The 19,449-nt window shown below is 29.6% G+C and overlaps 1 protein-coding gene across 3 annotated transcripts in view; it reads right to left on the bottom strand.

Moving 5' to 3' along the window:
• Window positions 1-19,449, bottom strand: part of LOC122859575 (Bardet-Biedl syndrome 7 protein homolog) — a 129,490-nt gene that overhangs the window by 53,883 nt on the left and 56,158 nt on the right. For 2 of the 3 annotated variants that reach the window (XM_044163242.1, XM_044163243.1), the window contains exons 2-4: window positions 15,836-16,536; window positions 14,483-14,748; window positions 4,837-5,023 (exon numbers count right to left, since the gene is read on the bottom strand). In XM_044163242.1, the coding sequence (XP_044019177.1) occupies window positions 4,837-5,023; window positions 14,483-14,748; window positions 15,836-16,536 (1,154 nt within the window). The remainder of the gene's footprint in view (window positions 1-4,836; window positions 5,024-14,482; window positions 14,749-15,835; window positions 16,537-19,449) is intronic. The other variant, XM_044163244.1, reaches the window with a different exon arrangement.

Here is a 19,449-nt window from a genome sequence, read left to right as displayed (position 1 = left end):
AGTTTGAGGTTTGCAACCCTTTGAGTCAAAAGCAGTTATACACAAAATTGGTGCTTTTTATTTTTCCATTTTAAATTTTCCTTCACATATGCTTTCAAAATTAGAAAATATTCATTTACTTGCCCTCTGTTATGATTTTGATATTAAAAGTTTTGGTATAAATCCAGTTTTAAAAGTAATAGTTAATGATTTAAAAATTTTAGAAAAAGATGGTATATTTATAAAAGGACTTAATTTATTTGTGAAAGGTAGTTTGATATCTATAAGTTTTGATAATTTAGGAGGAGCGAAAATACTAGGTATGAATGAATCTTTCGTAGCCACGTATTCTTGTAGAATTTGTAAAATAACTATAAAAGAAGCTAGAAAAAGTGTTACATTAAATGAAAGTCTGTTGCGAACTAAATCAGAATTTATCTCATTATATGATCAGTTAGAATATTGTAATAATGATACATTTAATTTTTATGGTATAAAAAACAAAAATCTTTGGGTAGAGTTGAAATTTTATGATTTTGTTGATAGTTCAATTGTTGATATATTCCATGACTTTTTAGAGGGTATTTGTCACCGGGATATAAAATATGTACTTAAGTATTTGATCGAGATAGGTATTGTCGATCTGTCAAATTTAAATAATAAAATATCAACTTTTGATTATGGCTTACATAATAGATCTAACCATCCATGCCCAATAGATTTAAATAAAAACGCAAATTTAGTAGGTCAGCGTGGTGCTCAAATGTTTTGTTTGATAACTTATTTACCACTTCTTTTAACTGATAAAATAACGAAATTGAATCATGAGGCTACAAAAAAATGGAGAGTTATTTTATTGTTAATAGAAATTATGAAAATTGTTTTTGCTCCAACAATAAGCTATGATATGTTAGATAGACTAACAGTTTTAATTAAAGATCATCATAGTCTTATTATTAATGAATTTAATTTATCATTGATAATGAAAGATCATTTGATAACACATCTTCCAATGATTATAAATAAAATGGGACCACCAAGAATTCATTGTACCATGAGATACGAAAGTAAAAATGGATTTTTAAAAAGTTTCGTATACAAGTTGAAAAATTTCAAAGACATAGCACATACACTAGCTAATCGTCATCAAAAATGTATGCTACAATCATGGAATGATAGAAAACTATATTCTGAAGACGAACCACAAATTAACAACACAAAAATAATAAGTTTAAAGTCAAGTGAATTTTGTGATATTATTAACAAAACGTTAAATATAAATTTAAATAATTATATTTCTATAGGTAATAGTGTTGATATTAGAGGTGAACATTTGATAATACAAAAATTTATTTGTACATCAAATACTAATAGTTTTCCGACTTTCGGAAAAATCCTTATGATTTTTTCACATAATTTAAAGTTTTATATCATTTGTCAAAGTTGGAAGACAGAAGGTGTTTCACCATCATGCTTAGGATATATTGTAGAAAACACTTTTGAATTATGTATACATGAAGTTATCAATCTACCTTATACAAAAAGTTGGAATATAAACGAGTCTATAGATAAAAAATTAGTTATTGTAACAGATTACTTTTTGTAAATTTTGTAATTAATAAAATAATAATTGTATAAATATTCATATGTACAGAGTGTTCATTGTTGGGTTATATGAAAAATTATAAAATTTACGTATCAAAAAATATTATATATATGAATAGACATTTATTTTTTTGCTTGTACAAAAAAAAAAAAATTTAACAAAAAGTATTTGTAAAATTAACAAACAGCTGTTTGTAAATTTCATGTTACAAACAAAAATTTGTAAAATTAACGAACAGCTGTTTGTGAATTTCATTTTACAAACAAAAATTTGTAAAATTAACAAACAGCTGTTTGTAAATTTCATTTTACAAACAAAAATTTGTAAAATTAACAAACAGTTATTTGTAGACCTAATTTAACAAATAAAATGTTTGTTAAATTAACAAACGTTTTGTTGGTGGACCTAAATTAACAAACTGAATTTGTTAATTTTACCAACTATTTTTTACTGTGCACCTTCTTCACGTACGAGTCATATACAATACTTTTTGACACGAGGTTTGTAATATAGACGCTATTTTGCGCCAATATAGTGCGTAAGGAGATACTTTTACGCACGATTTCTTTTTAAAAAATCGTGCGTAAAAGTATTTCTTTACGCACTATAATTGGTGCGTAATGGCGTCTTTTACAAACAAAGTGTCAAAAAATTAAATAAATTTTAGTTGTAACAGTAATCATTGTAACGATAGAGAATGAAATAAATTTGTAGTCACGAATTTCAGCAACTGTCTCATTTTTTTTTTACTAATTTTGACCATTCAATTCTTATTTTATTTGAGTCATATTAAATTTATTTATTTCAAATTTCTTTTTGGAGTTTTTTTTTCAATTATGCGCATGCCTTTTTTTTGTTCTTTTTCTCAAACTACACTATACTGTGTTGCATGCAACGTTTCATATAGCGTTGCTCATGCTATTTCCGTCCCTGATTTCCGTCCCCGATTTTCGTGACGAATTTTTTTTTCAACTCCAAACTCAAACCTCCAAAAAAGAGTTTCACTTCAAAAACATATTTTCTGACCGGCTAGTAAATAATAATTTTGGTGTTACTTTTAGTATTGCTAGACTATAACAAAACCATATAACAAGTTTTAAATCGATTCATTAATTATTAACAAAGTTATGACGAGTTAGACGTCACGTTTCTTGGATCTCCAAGCGCTCGTGTCTTTCTTGCACTCAGAAACTCAATTTTATCAGTATAATTTAGCTCACGTTTTTTCTTTCAAGATAAAAGAAAAGATGATCAAAAATATTCATTTTTCGAGGTACTATGAATTACGAATTTTTCAAGAGTATTAATACGGTACAAATCAACGTGATCAAATTGCTAGAACAATCAGCTGATACAAATATTCAATATATAATCTTTACCATGTCAAAATATAGAAACGACATTCCATAATTCTTCTACTTTACTGACGGTTGGCTGTTCTATTAATGGACTCCCGATTGTATAATAATGGAGTTAGTGTTGCCTCCATTACCGGATATGACGCTCATTTTTATTTTTATTTATTTCACTCTCACCCTACTACCGGTGCCTAAAGATGTTTACACATCAATAAATAAACAAATTAATTAATTAAATAAAGTAGAAAAAAAACCTAAAATGAAAATCCGTTTATGCAGACATTGTAAACATTTATTGTCGGATTCTGTTAGGTAGAAATTTTGGTCTAGGAAAAAGCTCAAATTTCACAGGAGAATCTTACGAAAATCCTTGTATTCTCCAGCAAATATAAAAATATCAGTAAAGTTTTGTTTTATATTACGGAGGCTAGGAGCCGAAAGGCTCAGCCGCAGTATTGGATTTATCCCCCAAAAAAAAAAAACGTTCATAACTGCTAAACTAATTGTCGTAAAGACTTCGGATTTGGCTCAAAAGAAGCAGCTCTGGAAATTCTATCGCCCCTAATAAAAAAAAACATTATCTATTTGGCCATTTTTTTTTTTCCCCAAAAAACGAAAAAAAAAAAAATTGTGTTTTTTTTTTTTTTTTTTGCACGAAAAATACTATTCGTACGATAAAAATTCATTTGAAAAAGTTATAGAATTTCGAAAAAAGATTATTTTAAGCCTAATATGAAACCTCTGCGACTACTCTATTTTGAGTTATAGCTTGTGCCGTTTTCAATTTTTAGGCAAACGATAACTCATGATGAAATGGTGTGAGAGACTTCATATTAGGCTTAAAACATGCGTATTCGAAAATTCTATCGCCTCTCCGAAGAAATTTTGATCTATGAATCATATTTTTCATAAAAATTAAAAAAAAAACGTTTTTTTTTTTTTTTTAAATTTAGTTTTTAAAAAAAAAAAAAAAAGTGACTGAACAGATAATGCTCTTTCTTATAAAGGGCGATGGAGTTTCAGAAGACGCGTTGTTTGAGCTTAATACGAAGTCTCTACTACAATTTTATCAAAAGTTATTGCATTCCTAGTTTTCGAGTAATTTCTGAAAAACGCTCTAACTTTCGACAAAATCGTCTTAGATACTTTGCATAAGTCTTAAAAAGCATGTGTGGTAAAATCCTACAACTTTTAGTCGATACTTTTTTCAAAAAAAATTATAGTTTTCATAAAATAGTAAAAAATAGAATTTTTGAAATATTTTTGTCTCTTTTGTTTCAAAAATAGAAAAAAATTGACTATTGGAATCAGGATAAACTTCTTAAGGGGCGATAGAGTTTCAAAAACCACGTTTTTTGAGCTTAATATGAAGTCATTCCGTTGATTCTAACAGAAGTTATAGCTTGCCTTAACTTGAACGAAAAAAAAAAAAAAAAAATCGATTTTCAGAAAAATAAAAAAAAATGTACTATTATTGTATGGTTACTTTTAAAAACCATTTAAAAGATAAAATTTATCACGGCCCTAGCCGGAGTATTGAAAATTTTTAATTTTCAACGGTAACGCGGGCAACACGCCCCAACAAACGTTACCAGATCTTTTTTTAATATAAAGGACATTATAGGAGCAATTGAAACAGTCGAGGGATCTTTCAGAAATATCTTGTCGCTTTATGGTAAAAATTACGTGGATAAAGTTGATGATCCCATACTCAAAAGAAAAGTAAAATTTTTAAAGTATCTTTTCCAAAATATACGTGAGATATTGGAAGCAATCTCTTTAAGAACTCCATGAATGATGTTTTGTAATCCGTTTAGAAATTTTACATGAATATTAAGGGGAATCTCTTTCCGTGTATAGAAAATATGTAAAAATTTAATAATTTAAAATTACCTGACAACGATATGTAGCTAAAACGAAGTTCCCCTTGTGAGCATCACAAGTTGATAAACTCATTACTGAGCTTTTACTTTCATCCAATAACTCGACTGGTATATCAGATTGAATTAAAATGTTATCAATTGGAGAATCAAGTTCAATCGATAGTCCGTAAGAAGCAGATTCTCTATCAAGGTTCATTCTGAAAAAGTTTAATAAATTCAGTTCGACGAATCTTTAACTATAAGACTTTTTCGATTTTTTCAATTGTTCTGTTAATATTTTACCGTCGATTTTTTAAAACAATAAGTTGCCGTACTGGGAATAGAAAGTGTCGAAGCATTGTGTAAATAATAATAATCATTATATTAAGTGGGAATTAGTCACTTTAATGACGTCAGCTATGATTTTTACGATACCACTACAGTAATTTATGCAGCGGATTTCTCTCCGTGTAATAGAATAATTGTCAACTATGTTTTTAATGTAGTGAAAGTTTATCTTTTCGAAAAAAAATTTTTAGCAATGGACTGCTAAAAGTATTTGAAAATTCAATTTTGATTATAAAAATGCAATTTTTGGCAAGTGCGCCATTTTTCAAAATTTTGAAACTATGTTTTTTGAAAAGCTGAGGAAATTCCACATAGAATACGTCAAAATCAAGTTGGGATCTGTGTAAGAATTAAAAAAAAAGAGTTAAATCGCGGAAATGACCTAAAAGTAAATAATTCAAATAAAAAAAGGAATTGACAGCCTATCATAAATTTTTTTTAACTCGCGATTTAACTCTTTTTTTTCCGCGTACAGTCACTTAAACGCGAAGAAAATGGAGAAAAAATTACGATTTTATTTTGAAAAATTAATAAATTGAAGAATAATTGTTGTAAAAAAAATTTATGATAGCTGTCAATTCCTTTTTCTATTTGGATTATTTACTTTAAGGTCATTTCTGCGATTCAACTCTTTTTTTTCCGCGTACAGTCACTTAAACTCGGAGAAAAAAAGAAAACCTAGAGATATTCAATAAATGATTTTTTCTCTATTCTTATTGAATTCCCACCTTCTAGTCTATAACTATGACTTTTTTCTAAAGTTTACCCACAAGTGCGCAAACTCAGACAACTTTCGACTGGACTATGGATCACGTTTTGAAGAATCATGTGACAAATAAAACTGTTTGAAAAAAATCAATGATTTTTGAGAAATAAAGTTACTAAGATCTTGTGTGAATAATCCGAGTTTTCTTTTGAAAATGAAAATTTTTGAAGACTTTTATTGTTAACTTCTGCAATACGATAGAAAACGAGTCAACTTAATATTTTTTCTTGTTGTAGACTGACAAAGAAGAAGAAGCCTCAAATAGAGATGTAAAAAAGATTTTGTGACTGTCATTGGACGGTCACGTCACTTAGTCCTTCAGAAAAAAATGACGGGCTGGAAATTCGTAAACGATTGTGACCGTCCGATTTCTAAGAAAACTATGACTGTGTGTTTTTTGACGGTCAATTTCACAACTATATAAGTGACTCAACAATGACCGAAAAATTAATGACATTACCAACTGACTGTCTTTTTCGAATACTTATAGAATATTTTCTGTTATTGATGTGTAAACATCTTTAGGCGCGGGTTAGGTATGGAATAAAAGGAAAAAACAGACGTCATATCCGGTAACGGAACTGGGCAGGAATCCATTTTCTGGTAACCGTTACCATCAGGCGTTCTGTAGTATAGATGAATTTAAATGCGAGTATTTATATATTTAATTTATTTATTATTATATATATATGTGCCGTTGTATATATTAATATACAAGTATTTTATTTGTATTTATTAGTTATACTTGCATTTGTTAGGCGAAGTAAAGTTCATATTGTACATATATATACTTGTATATGCAAGTATTTTTCATTTATAAGATGAATATACCCATTATTATTGTTTATATAAAATAATATTTTCTAAATTCAAAACATAATATTGAATTATTATACAATAATAATTTATTTATAATATTGACTAATTTTATGTTTTAAAAAAAGAGAAATAGACATTGATGTGTTAGTTTGGAAGAGAAAATTATTATTGTAATTGTACGATAATTTTACAATACAATTTATTTATACTTTTTTAAATGAAGTAAAAGAAAAATAGTATTCTTGATAAATATTTATGTTTAGAATTTTTATGTTCATTATAGTGTATTGAAAAAGGTACTTTTACGGAGGCTAGGAGCGAAAGGCTCAGCCGCAGTATTGGATTTATCCCCCCAAAAAAAAAAACGTTCATAACTTCTAAACTAATTGTCGTAAAGACTTCGGATTTGGCTCAAAAGAAGCGGCTCTGGAAATTCTATCGCCCCTAATAAAAAAAAACATTATCTATTTAGCCATTTTTTTTTTCCCAAAAAACGAAAAAAAAAAAAATTGTGTTTTTTTTTTTTTTTTTTGCACGAAAAATACTATTCGTACGATAAAAATTCATTTGAATAAGTTATAGAATTTTAAAAAACGATTATTTTAAGCCTAATATGAAACCTCTGTGACTACTCTATTTTGAGTTATAGCTTGTGCCGTTTTCTTTTTTTAGGCAAACGATAACCCATGATGAAATGGTGTTAGAGACTTCAGGCTTAAAACATGCGTATTCGAAAATTCTATCGCCTCTCCAAAAAAATTTTGATCTATGAATCATATTTTTCATAAAAATTAAAAAAAAACCGTTTTTTTGTTTTTTAATTTAGTTTTTTTAAAAAAAAAAAAAGTGACTAAACAGATAATGCCCTTTCTCATGAAGGGCGATGGGGTTTCAGAAGACGCGTTGTTTGAGCCTAATACGAAGTCTCTACTACAATTTTATCAAAAGTTATTGCATTCCTAGTTTTCGAGTAATTTCTGAAAAACGCTCTAACTTTCGACAAAATCGTCCTGAATATTTTGTATAAGACTTAAAAAGCATGTGTGGTAAAATCCTACAACTTTTACTCGAAACTTTTTTCAAAAAAAATTATAGTTTTCATAAAATAGTAAAAAATAGAATTTTTGAAATATTTTTGTCTCTTTTGTTTTAAAAATAGAAAAAAATTGACTATTGGAATCAGGATAAACTCCTTAAAGGGCGATAGAGTTTTAAAAACCACGTTTTTTGAGCCTAATATGAAGTCATTCTGTTGATTCTAACAGTTATAGCTTGCCTTAACTTGAACAAAAGAAAAAAAAAAAACCGATTTTCAGAAAAATAAAGAAAAATGTACTATTATTGTATTGTTACTTTTGAAAACGATTTAAGAGATTTAATAACATAGCCCTAATATTAATATTAATAATAATAATAATAATAGTAAACGCTAATAACACACATAATAATAATAATAATAATAATAATAATAATAATAATAATAATAATAAATAATTGTAAATAAATAAATAACCCGGTAGGGTCTCTCGTTAAAGTTGTTTAAAAACGAGAGACTGCCGGGAATATATGTCTTTTAAGTTCGTGTGTGTGACGTCATTGATTCATAGTCAAGTCTATATCTTTTGATTGAGCAATCGAAAAAAAAAAATAACAACAGTTTGAGTATATAAATCGAGGTTCCTCTTTCAAATGAGCCTATTATCGGATTTTTTGGTGCCTTATTCAAAAAGATATAAATATATGATAAACCGGCCCCCCGTTTTTTTGTAAAAAATAAATTTCTGTCGATTTTGTCGATATTTGAAGTTTTTACCAAGTTGGCGTCTTGTATCTGATAAATTCGCCCCAGAATATTGATTGGTCAACCTGCTCTATCGGATTAGCAGTATGTCATATGGCAGCGAAAGTTTAAAAATGGCGTAGCGATGCTAGTTGCACCATACCTTGTTTTTTATCATTTCCTGTGATTTCTAGGGCCTCTCATTATTATTACTAATCAAAATAATAGTTGTATGAAACGACTCATGTTAAAGATTGTAAGTACATTAGTTAACAAATTAACATTGGCATAACTGTAGTTGCGTACGCTGGTTATTGCGCAGGATTGTTTTGCCAATATTTTTGAATCTTTGCTGCGATCTGCGATACTGCAAGGCAGTATTAAACGTATGACATTGTCAGACATTATCGTCAAACTATCCAACGCTGAACACTGCCTCAAAATATTGCGGTAAAACGTTTGGATTTGCTTTATATTTTATTGTTGTGTGTGTGCTACTACGAAGTTGCCATATTTTATGAAAGAAAAAAAACAATCAACGAATTTTGAACTATTCAATTGTCAGTATTTGTAATCATTGTTGAAATAATACATATACAATAATAATAATACATAATACATAAATAACAGTATTTTATAAGAATATTATTGATACATAGTGTATTAGCTTTTAGTGTCTGTACTTTTTACCAAGTTAATTATAAAATAATAATATTTATTGATGATAGTAATATATAAAGCTTTTAGTGCCCCTAATTTATACAAAGTAATTCGATAATCTGAAATAATCCAATAATTCCCAGTCAGTATTTCAGATCATAGTGACAGATATTATTCACCAATCAACTAGTTATTGAATTTGTAGCTATTGTTTGCTTTTAGTGCCCCTAATTTATACAAAGTTAAATCTCGATGCGATCTGAAATACTTCTACGAATCCCCAGTCGGTATTTCAGATCATAGTGTGACAAAAATTATTCACCAATCAACTAGTTGATAAAGTTCTAGCTATTGTTGGAATAACATTGATAAAATAATTGAGAAATGATAATGTTTATTGATAATAGTAATATATAGAGCTTTTAGTGACCCTAATTTATACCAAGTTGGTTCCCGATGCGATCTGAAATACTTCCAAGAATCTCCAGTCGGTATTTCAGATCATAGTGTGACAAAAATTATTCATCAATCAACTAGTTATTGAATTTGTAGCTATTGTTGGAATAATATTTATAAAATAATTATAAAATAATAATATTTATTGATGATAGTAATATATAGAGCTTTTAGTGCCTCTAATTTATACAAAGTTAAATCTCGATGCGATCTGAAATACTTCCACGAACTCCAAGTCAGTATTTTAGATCATAGTGTGACAAAAATTATTTACCAATCAACTAGTTATATTAAATTTGTAGCTATTGTTGGAATAATATTCATAATATAATAATATTCATTGATGATAACCATATATAGAGCTTCTAGTGCCTCTAATTGATACAAAATTAAAGACCGCAGCAAGAAAATAATTGGTGTATATACCGAAAAACCTAGCTTCAGACAGTATTTTAGATCGCAGTAAAGTGACTATTGATAGATGGCGTAAGACACCTGCGTGCGCCGTTTGTTGATAAATTTTTTAAAAAGATGCCTTCGTAATGGTAAATTAACGACCTTGCCACTAAAATCGGTATCACTCTGAACTATATAAATTTTTAATGGATTTCTTATTTTTTTATTTCACTTATATTTTCAAAATTATTTTTTTCTTTTTTCTTTTTTTGGTAATACAATCATTCGTAAATTTACCAAACGCTGCTTGTAAATAGTATGATATTGTTCTGGTGAAAATAATTCGACGGATTATGGCGTAACATGACATAATATGACATAATCTAACAAAGTCTGACAGAACATGATATATTTCGAAAAAATTCATTTACTAGAAAATGGCATATTCTAACATTCAAAAATTATATCAGAATATAAAAAAATATGACAAATTCTGTCAAGTTTTGCGAAATCGTTTTCATACCGACTTTTTTAGGAAAAATTTTTTTTTTTTTGATTCACGTTACTGTTCCAATTACGTGACATTGTCATTTAATTATTACGTGAGAAATTTTCAGAGGGATAGGATTTTTCTTACAGTTCTTCTTGTACGTTATTATTCAGAATTATTTGCATGCGCTCATTTCACAACTAGTTCCTATATATAAGATACGGATTCATCTTATCTATAAAGAAATCGTCACCAACTATAACAATAAAAACATCCAAATAATTAATTCTTGAGTCATTGATTAAAAAAAGTGAAAACGAGAAAAAAGTAAATAATTATGTCCAACGAATATCAGAAATTTTCTAGATTACAATATAATCTTTTAAAAAGTGACATAAAATGCCATAAAATAACATAAAAAGTTATGCCATATTATGACTAATCTACTACAAAAAATTTGTCGGAGTTTGTTCGAAGTCCAAATAACCTTAGAAATTCCGGCGTTTTCCGACGAATTCTGGGAAACAGATATGTCAGAAGATTCACAGTAATTTTTGTCAGTTGATAGCATATGATGTCACATTATGATATAACCCGCCTAGTTTTATTCACCAAAGTGCTCCAAAAATTAAGATAATATCAATGTGAAAAATCAAGCTAATCGAGGTCTTACGAAGAGAGCTTCAAAACAGTTAGTTGCAAAAGACTCTTCCATAGGTAAAAAATAGCTATTTGTGGTATAGCTGATACAATGAAAGCTAAATCAAAATTAGGTATGGATCTGAAAAAAAAGACGAGAAAAAATATAAAAAGTAAACATCATTTTGAAATCAACCTGAATAATTTTTTGAAGTAACAATGATCTCAACAAAAAAAAACAAAGTTTATAAAGTAGCCGAGAGTTTTGAAATTAAACACTGGTGAGTATATGGTTTTTAAGATGATACCAGAAAGACAAAAAGAAAATAGATTTTTGACGAATGTAATTAAGTCTTAACTATTGAAAAAAGAGTTTTTAAACTTGACCCCACCTGATGTAAAATATATGTCTTGAATACTGAAATTTTATTTGAGAAAAACCAGGTGGGGTCAAGTTTGAAATTTTTTTTTTCAATAGTTAAGACTTAATTACATTCGTCAAAAATATATTTTCTTCTTGTCTTTTTGGTATCACCTCTTAATTAATATACTCACAATTAGTGACAATTTCGAATACTTGACACTTTTTTTTTTTTTTGTTGAGATATCACATCTTTTTGTAAAGTAAACAATTTATTCATTTATGCTGTCAAAGTAGTTTGGAGGTTATGTCGTGAATACAAACAAATAATAACATACTCCAGTGCAGCCAAAATATAAACACTAAAAAAAGGAGAGGTCGTAAGAAAGAGAAGAGAAGTAATTGTAAAGTTTTACCAACTGAACGGAAGATATCTGGTCGGTTTGATAAAAACGCAAAGACCGTAAATATCAATTATGCTTTAAGAATATCTAATCGCAACGAAAAAATCTGTTTTTTTTAAAAAAAAAGTTTGACATCGATTTATGGGATCATTACCAAATCTCAGCATCCTCATTTAACTCTATCATATTTTAATTAAATTTCTAAAAGATTTGGGACGGAAGGGGACAAAATATTTGATGTATAATAAAGCACGATAGTAGTAGTTAATTTCATCTCACACATATTCTCATCAACACATATATATTTCTCTCTCATACTTGACTCGAGGCACTACCGTGCCTCTTGATATGATTTAATAAAAGTAAAAACTTAGTAAACGAACAAAAACATACATTCATTTGACCAATTTATCCTGATGTTTTTGTGGTCAGAATTAGATCAGGTTACGGTGTTCGGGATATATTAAGATTTGCCTGATGATATCCTGAAAAGAAAACTTTAATAAACCATATAAAATTTTTGAAATACCTCATCCTGATGGGGCATGGTCAGGATTGGTTTAGGCAACCGTATCCAAGATAAGTAAAGGGATCCTGATGACATCTTGTTTAAATCGGATTAAGGAGACCCTATCCAAGATAAGTTGAGGTATCCTGATTTAATCTCAATCAGAATCAAATTGGAATTCCTGAAATAGGAAGACCTGACTCGTTTCGAATCAAGATGAGACGTGAAATGAGGGAACACCTTCACTCGAGTATAGTTTTCGACTGGTAAATTTTTCCAGCGATTGAACATTGTATAAATCCAATCTTTTCTTCATTTTTGTTTATTTTAGGATGGAATAATTGCATGTTAAAACTTTTAAAATAATGTAAAAAGAAAACTTTTCTGCCGTACTTTTATCGTTAAAATTAGAAGTTTTAAGAACTGCAAAATTTTTTTGAAAAAAGGAATAATAAAGGCACTATGCAGTAGTGATTATAAAAATCCAAAATGGCGGTAATTGGAATTCGAGTGGGCTGAGTAATTATATGAAAACATCCTCCCCCTCCCTCTATTAGATTAACCCACGACCCCCTGCCGTTATCAAACTTCGAATCGAACCGCGATTGATCTATCCACGCACATTAATCTATCCACACATTCCGTGAAATCAACCATGGATCACAGCAAGGGGTCTTGAGCGAGGGTCAATTGATCCAATCTAGATTAAGATTCGATCAAGATTCTTGGAATATTTGTTACGTATTAGTATTAAAATAATTATTTATTGAATAAATAAATTAACAAGTTATTAAATTCAAGAGATATGAAATACCGAGTAAGCAATTAAAAGTTTTCCTTCTTATTTTTTATAATTATTTTTAATTCTTTTAGCAAAATTAACATTTTACTTTTTCTCATATATTATATTTTTTTTATTTAAAATCATTTTTGCAAACCATAGTTTAAAGTCACCTTCGCAAATTGATATTTTGTATCCGTTGAGTTTAATAAATTATTAATAATAAAATGTTTAAACAAATGATAAATGCTGACTACCATGGGAACCCTTAAATATGATTGGTTCAACTATGGTCCCACTTTTTATCATCTCTACCTTAGTTTATAATTTTATGGGAATTTTCAATTTTTAATTTGTAAGGAGCGTCACTCTCGTGAAAACTTTTGTTTGATTAACGTCTCACTAAATTGAAATCATTTTTTATTTTTTCGGAATCAAATACAATATAATAAGTTAATGAATTTAAATAAAAAATTATTGATCATTTTAATCAAATTAAAAATAAATAAAATTACATTTAAATTTTCAAATGTCATAATAAATAAATAATATAATCAGTGAATTCAAATATCAATAAATAACTGTGACAAATTATTATTCCTACAAATTTTACCCTTCCTAAATCATAAATATTGACTGTGAGTTTTCTCCGGGGTTGGATTATTCTAAATTATGAACATCATTAGGCGACCATCCGGATTGACACGCTTTCTACAATTTGATTTTGGATAAACCACAACAACAAGGTACAATCTACAGAATTACACATTCTCTCCTAACCCGTTACCCTGTAGGGAATAACAAAACAAGAGGATTTTGAAAAAATAAGTTAAATTTCAGGCTCATTAAGTTATATTATTTTCAAGTTATTATATTAGTATTTTTCTAGTTTAACATTCTTCTTTTTTTGTTATTTCATAGATAATATAAATTAATTAGCCTGGTACGTAACATAGTGCAACAGACTTTAGGGTGATCAGACGTCAAAGCGGGAAGCCTAAACATTCATCACTCTTACAATCAATGTCTGATATTGATCGACTCTAGGCGTATATGGGGCTGGCCAATTCATCGTTCTTTTTCGTACATTTTTTTCAGAAAACTCATGAACCCATCAAGAACTCAACATTTTTTTGAAATGTAAGCTGAATTGATTCCGTCTTCTCTATTCGTTTCAACTTTGTGTTTTTTTGAGTAAAGTTCAGGACGATTTGAAAATTAATTTATTTCTGAAAACTAAATATACTGGCTAAATTAATCATTCAATACCTGTAGTTAGCAGACAAGACCAAAGGTAGTAAATTATCACCAGAAAATTCTGTGATTTCGCTTTCTTCAGCGAGTATTTGCTCCAACTCTAGAATCTCCATTTTTATGCGATCAAGAACTTTCATACTTGTCATGATTTCTAAAGAGCCAGGTGGTCGTGTTGTTAATCCGAAAATTTTACCGGAATAAGTTGTCACCAAAATTTCTGGATAACCCACTGCTCCAATTATACCTCCAACAACTGAACTGATACTTTCTTCAGCATTCTGTAAATATAAAAATATAAAATACGATTCTTATTAACACGAGCATGCAAAACACTTGGAATCCTACTGCCCACGATACGCAATATAATGAAAACGAGATAGCCAACGAAATGCAGAAATGTTTTCACATCGCTTGGGGTAGCCAATACATTTGAACACTGCTTGCCATCTATCACAATCGATGAGTAAAATCTTTTCACATCACTGCGGAAACTTATATTCAGATAGCTGGCGCCGAATCGGCATTCTAGAATAATGGCACTAAGGAATAACAAAAAAGGACGACCTGCATTACGGCCGTACGTATTTCACGATGCTAATTTATTTCCAGGTATTTTTCTTAATTTATGTAACAAAAAATAGCGTATTCGTTTCGTGCGAAGTAGGTGAATCTTCACTTGCATGAAGAGATTTCACTCAGTACAGGAGAAGAGAGATCGTGGTTTTCTTAGCTCAAGGGAATCTCAGACTCGCCTGACAGGTCGTCTTCCGATATGCTGAGAAATCCACTCGCTGTTCATTTTCCTGTACTTCGTTCATCTCTTTAATCACCTACTGTTCGCCCTCGATACATAATATACTATTTTACCCTGTAGAGTTATGATGTTGCGATCAATTTTCACAGGGTAATCACGTAGTTTTCAAGTTTCTTATTTATTTTCACGTAGTTTTCCCGTGAAAGATATAGTCGGTCATTGTAGAAAAAAATATTATGCGTGATAATGATTAGATTTCACGTGCAACCGTCAATATTGCTATTTAATATTGACTTTTTCTGGGCTAAAGCGTGAATATATACTTTCGACCGGAATTATCCATGAAAATGACATTAATTATACATAAGGTCAATGTCGTATATAGCAGGACTTAAAAATAGTCATGGGGTTCCAATGTAAAGTCCACGAAAGTCATCAATATAGCTTATATCAAAATTACTGAATAGCCACCAGAATGACCTTAGAGCGTTGTTTAGTAGTATTATTCCGTGAAATTAACGTAAAAATTCTCTTAGTGTATATATATAAAATGAAATAAGCTGAAATTTGGATTTCATATATATTAGTCAAGTAAATCTTTATATACTTACGTAACAATATCTGACAATTGGTGTTGTATCTTCATCGTCAGTAAAATTATAAACTTCAACCATACCGTCTTGTCGACCAACTAAAATATCGATTCCATCTTCAAGCTCAAATGTATCCAACGATGAAATTTCCGAACCAGGCGAGTTTATTATCCACGTAATACGAATTGTTTTCAACCCTTGTAGTATCAATAAACCAATCCTTCCGTCTACTGTGCCTACCAAAATACGGTTACATGAATCTGTATTACTTTCTGTCCAAACTTTAAGAACAGTAGGTACACTAGGAAGTCGAAGAATTGTGGGTCTTTTAGTGCCAGTGAGAACGCGAATAGCGTTATCACCACACGCTAGAATCGCTAATACCGTTTGATTATCACCTGGTATCAAAGCAACATCATGAAGAATTTCTCCAGCTAAATAAGAATCGCTATCTTTACAATTTTCATAGCGATGATATAAATCACGTGCACATGCTGCTAAATTCGGTCCCAAAACATACATTGCTGTGATTGAATCAATCAGACTCGTGTCAAATTCAAGAAACATTTTTCCTTTTCTTGAAAACCCTTTCACGGAGTTATTATATGCTATGAAAATCTTGTCTTTTGAAGAATTCAACGATCCACCCAACATTACTTTTTCAATTTTCGGACCAGGAAGAGATTTGAACGATAGTTGGAGCTCTCCTTTTCTGAAACCTGTATGAAAAATAATCATAATTGAAATACATTGAATCCGCACGGAGAGAATTTTTTTGTGAAATTTACAGGGTAACCACGACAGCTGGGATCGACGTGACATGCCTGGTAATTATTATATGGTTTTTGTATATAAAATACAAAGCCTTTGGTTTTATTTACGTTGGCACAATGTAAAAAAAAACAATATCGTAATTTTTACAGGGGTTTCCTTATTTATTTACAGTGTATCTAAATATAAATCTCTGGTAAATTGAGATAATCACATGGTCATTAGGAATATTTATCTAAATTATAGTAATTTCTCTATACTATGGATAGTAAATATTGAGCGTACTTATTTTCAGCAGGTAATTGACAATTTATATCCGTAGGACCCGTATATTTCTACAAGGAACCATGTAAATTTTGTGTGTTTACTTGTTTATATGAAATTTGATGAATAACATTTTTATTTTTACAGTGTTACCATGTAAAATTAAACCGATATAATTTTTTTTTTTATGGCTCTCTTGGTTCACTACTGGTTCTCTTGACATCGTTTGGATCTCTCGTAAAGGCTCTCTAGGTATCAGACGTTAAGTCCTGGTGAAACTCTTCCCGAATTTCCAATGACGGACTAAAACTAATGATCACGCTATATGGTTCTCTTATTATAATAATAATAATCATTATATTCTCGCTACATAATGTGTATGTGATGGTTAGACCATCATGGAGGCTCAAAAGAAAAAGTAGGAGAAGGGAAAATGGACCGGCGATCTAGGTGCCTATGCGGGCCCGGCGGCGACCGCAGCCTAGAATCAATAAAATAAAAATAAATAATTTTTCGTAATAATTCTTCAACGAGACTTTATGTGTTTTAATTTTCTGAATACTCAAATACCCTGACATTTCCACGATTTCTTTCGTCACAATCTTGAAGTGATATAATCCCTAGTAGAAATCGAGCCAGGCTCGACGGATTTGACATCCGATCCTGATCAAAAATTGATCAAGTTACCTTATTTCAGGAAGCTTGATTGAATCCTGATCAGGATTTGATAAAGATATTTTTTTGCGTTCAATTTCAAGTTAACTTGTTCAAGATAGGATCAAGTGTCTTGATCACATCCTGATCAAGTGAGTCTGGTCAAATCTTGATCAATAAATCATCAAGTTGGATGATTTCAAATAAATATTTTTTTAAAACAAGTTTCCCTGTTCAAGATAGGATCAAGTGCCTTGATCACATCCTGATCAAGTAAGTCTGGTCAAATCTTGTCCGTAAAATCATCAAGTTAGATGATTTAAGATAAATATTTTTTTAAAACAATTTTCCCTGTTCAAGACAACATCAAGTATCCTGATCACATTTTGAACAAGTAAACCTGGTCAAATTATTATCAACATTTTCTTAGTTTCATCATATTTAAAATGTAGAGCTGATGACAGCTCTGTATAATATTTCTTCTATTAAATAATTTATTTCAATACCTATCCATAATTTTTTATTACGAATTAACGAATAAATACAAAAAAATTATTTCGTATTTTATTAATTAAAATATATATTCAAAAATAATTATTCAGGAATGTTTATTATATTGCACAATTATTTTTTTTCCAATTATTAATCTTTCTCTGAATCTATCATTTTCTTTTTACCTCTTGTGAGTGAATGTAGAATATGAGGATTAAAAAACTATCGATTGCATCGATCGTCCGGTAGCCGAGCGGGCTAAAGCGTGCGTTCAGAATAGTAATCCGTTGTTCGTAGGTTCGATCCCGTCTAGTTGCGCAAATTTACTTAATTATATTCTTTGTCTTTCATTTCAGCACATCTATCTCTATCCCAGGAATAATAAGTAGATAGCTGATTCAAAAAAAAAAAAAGAAAAAAAAAGTGATTTGTTAAATAATTGTTTTTAATCATTTTTTGATAATGTTTCTTGATCACTTTTTGATCAAAAATCTTAATCAAGCCTTGATCCATTTTTGCGTTACGTTTTGATCAATTCTTGAACAGGTAGCTTGATCAAGACTTGACCAGTTACCTTGATCAAGTCTTGATCCATTTTCGCCTTACGTTTTGATAAATTCTTGAACAGGTAGCTTGATCAAGTCTTGATCCATTTTTGCGTTACGTTTTGATCAATTCTTGATCAAGTAGTCTGATCAAAACTTGATCAGGCAACTTGATCTCAGATCCAGTTTTGATCATATCCTGAACTGAATTTCTACTCGGGATATATATATCTATATAATCCTTGTAAATTTGAATTTTTTGCTGCTGCTTTTACTGATTTTAAAAATAAGTTCGATCTCACGGTCGTGACGCTACAATCGCATCTTGAAACTTCTCTTGAACATATCAGAGATGTGTTTAACACTTCCGGCACTGATCTTAAAGCATCTTGTGTTTAGCTAGATTTTGATCTTGTGGGTATTTTTGATCAACATAGTTCAGCAATGAGCAAGTTACAAACACAACTAAAGATATTACTAAAATTAAAACCAGAGTAAACAAGCTAGAGCTAAATCAATCTGACAACAATAATAATAATAAACTTAATTTGACTAAATGGGGAGATAGCCATAGAAGAAGAAATAAAATTATGATGTACAATATGGCAGATACCACCAGAACTGATAATCAGGCTACTTATACAGATCTAGCACGTGTACGTGAACTTATCACTTCACTTCTCAATCTGCTCTTTTAAGGTCCAGAAATAAAGATACAAAAAAAAAAAAATTCAAAAAAGTTCAATATGGCGGGGTTTAAAGTATAAAGATAGTTTTTTCTGAGGTTAGGAGATTTTTATATTATAAGATTTTTTTTTTTTTGAGTGTCAACTATAGATGATGTAGCATAAAACTGTTGGTAAATTTGTCATATTTTTACTTATATCTTGAATATAGCTTCGGAAA

Source organism: Aphidius gifuensis, linkage group LG6, assembly GCF_014905175.1.
Source record: "Aphidius gifuensis isolate YNYX2018 linkage group LG6, ASM1490517v1, whole genome shotgun sequence".
In the NCBI taxonomy this organism is placed as follows: domain Eukaryota; kingdom Metazoa; phylum Arthropoda; class Insecta; order Hymenoptera; family Braconidae; genus Aphidius; species Aphidius gifuensis.
Note: the sequence above shows the minus strand (reverse complement) of the source record. Positions and strands in the feature narration are given on the sequence as shown.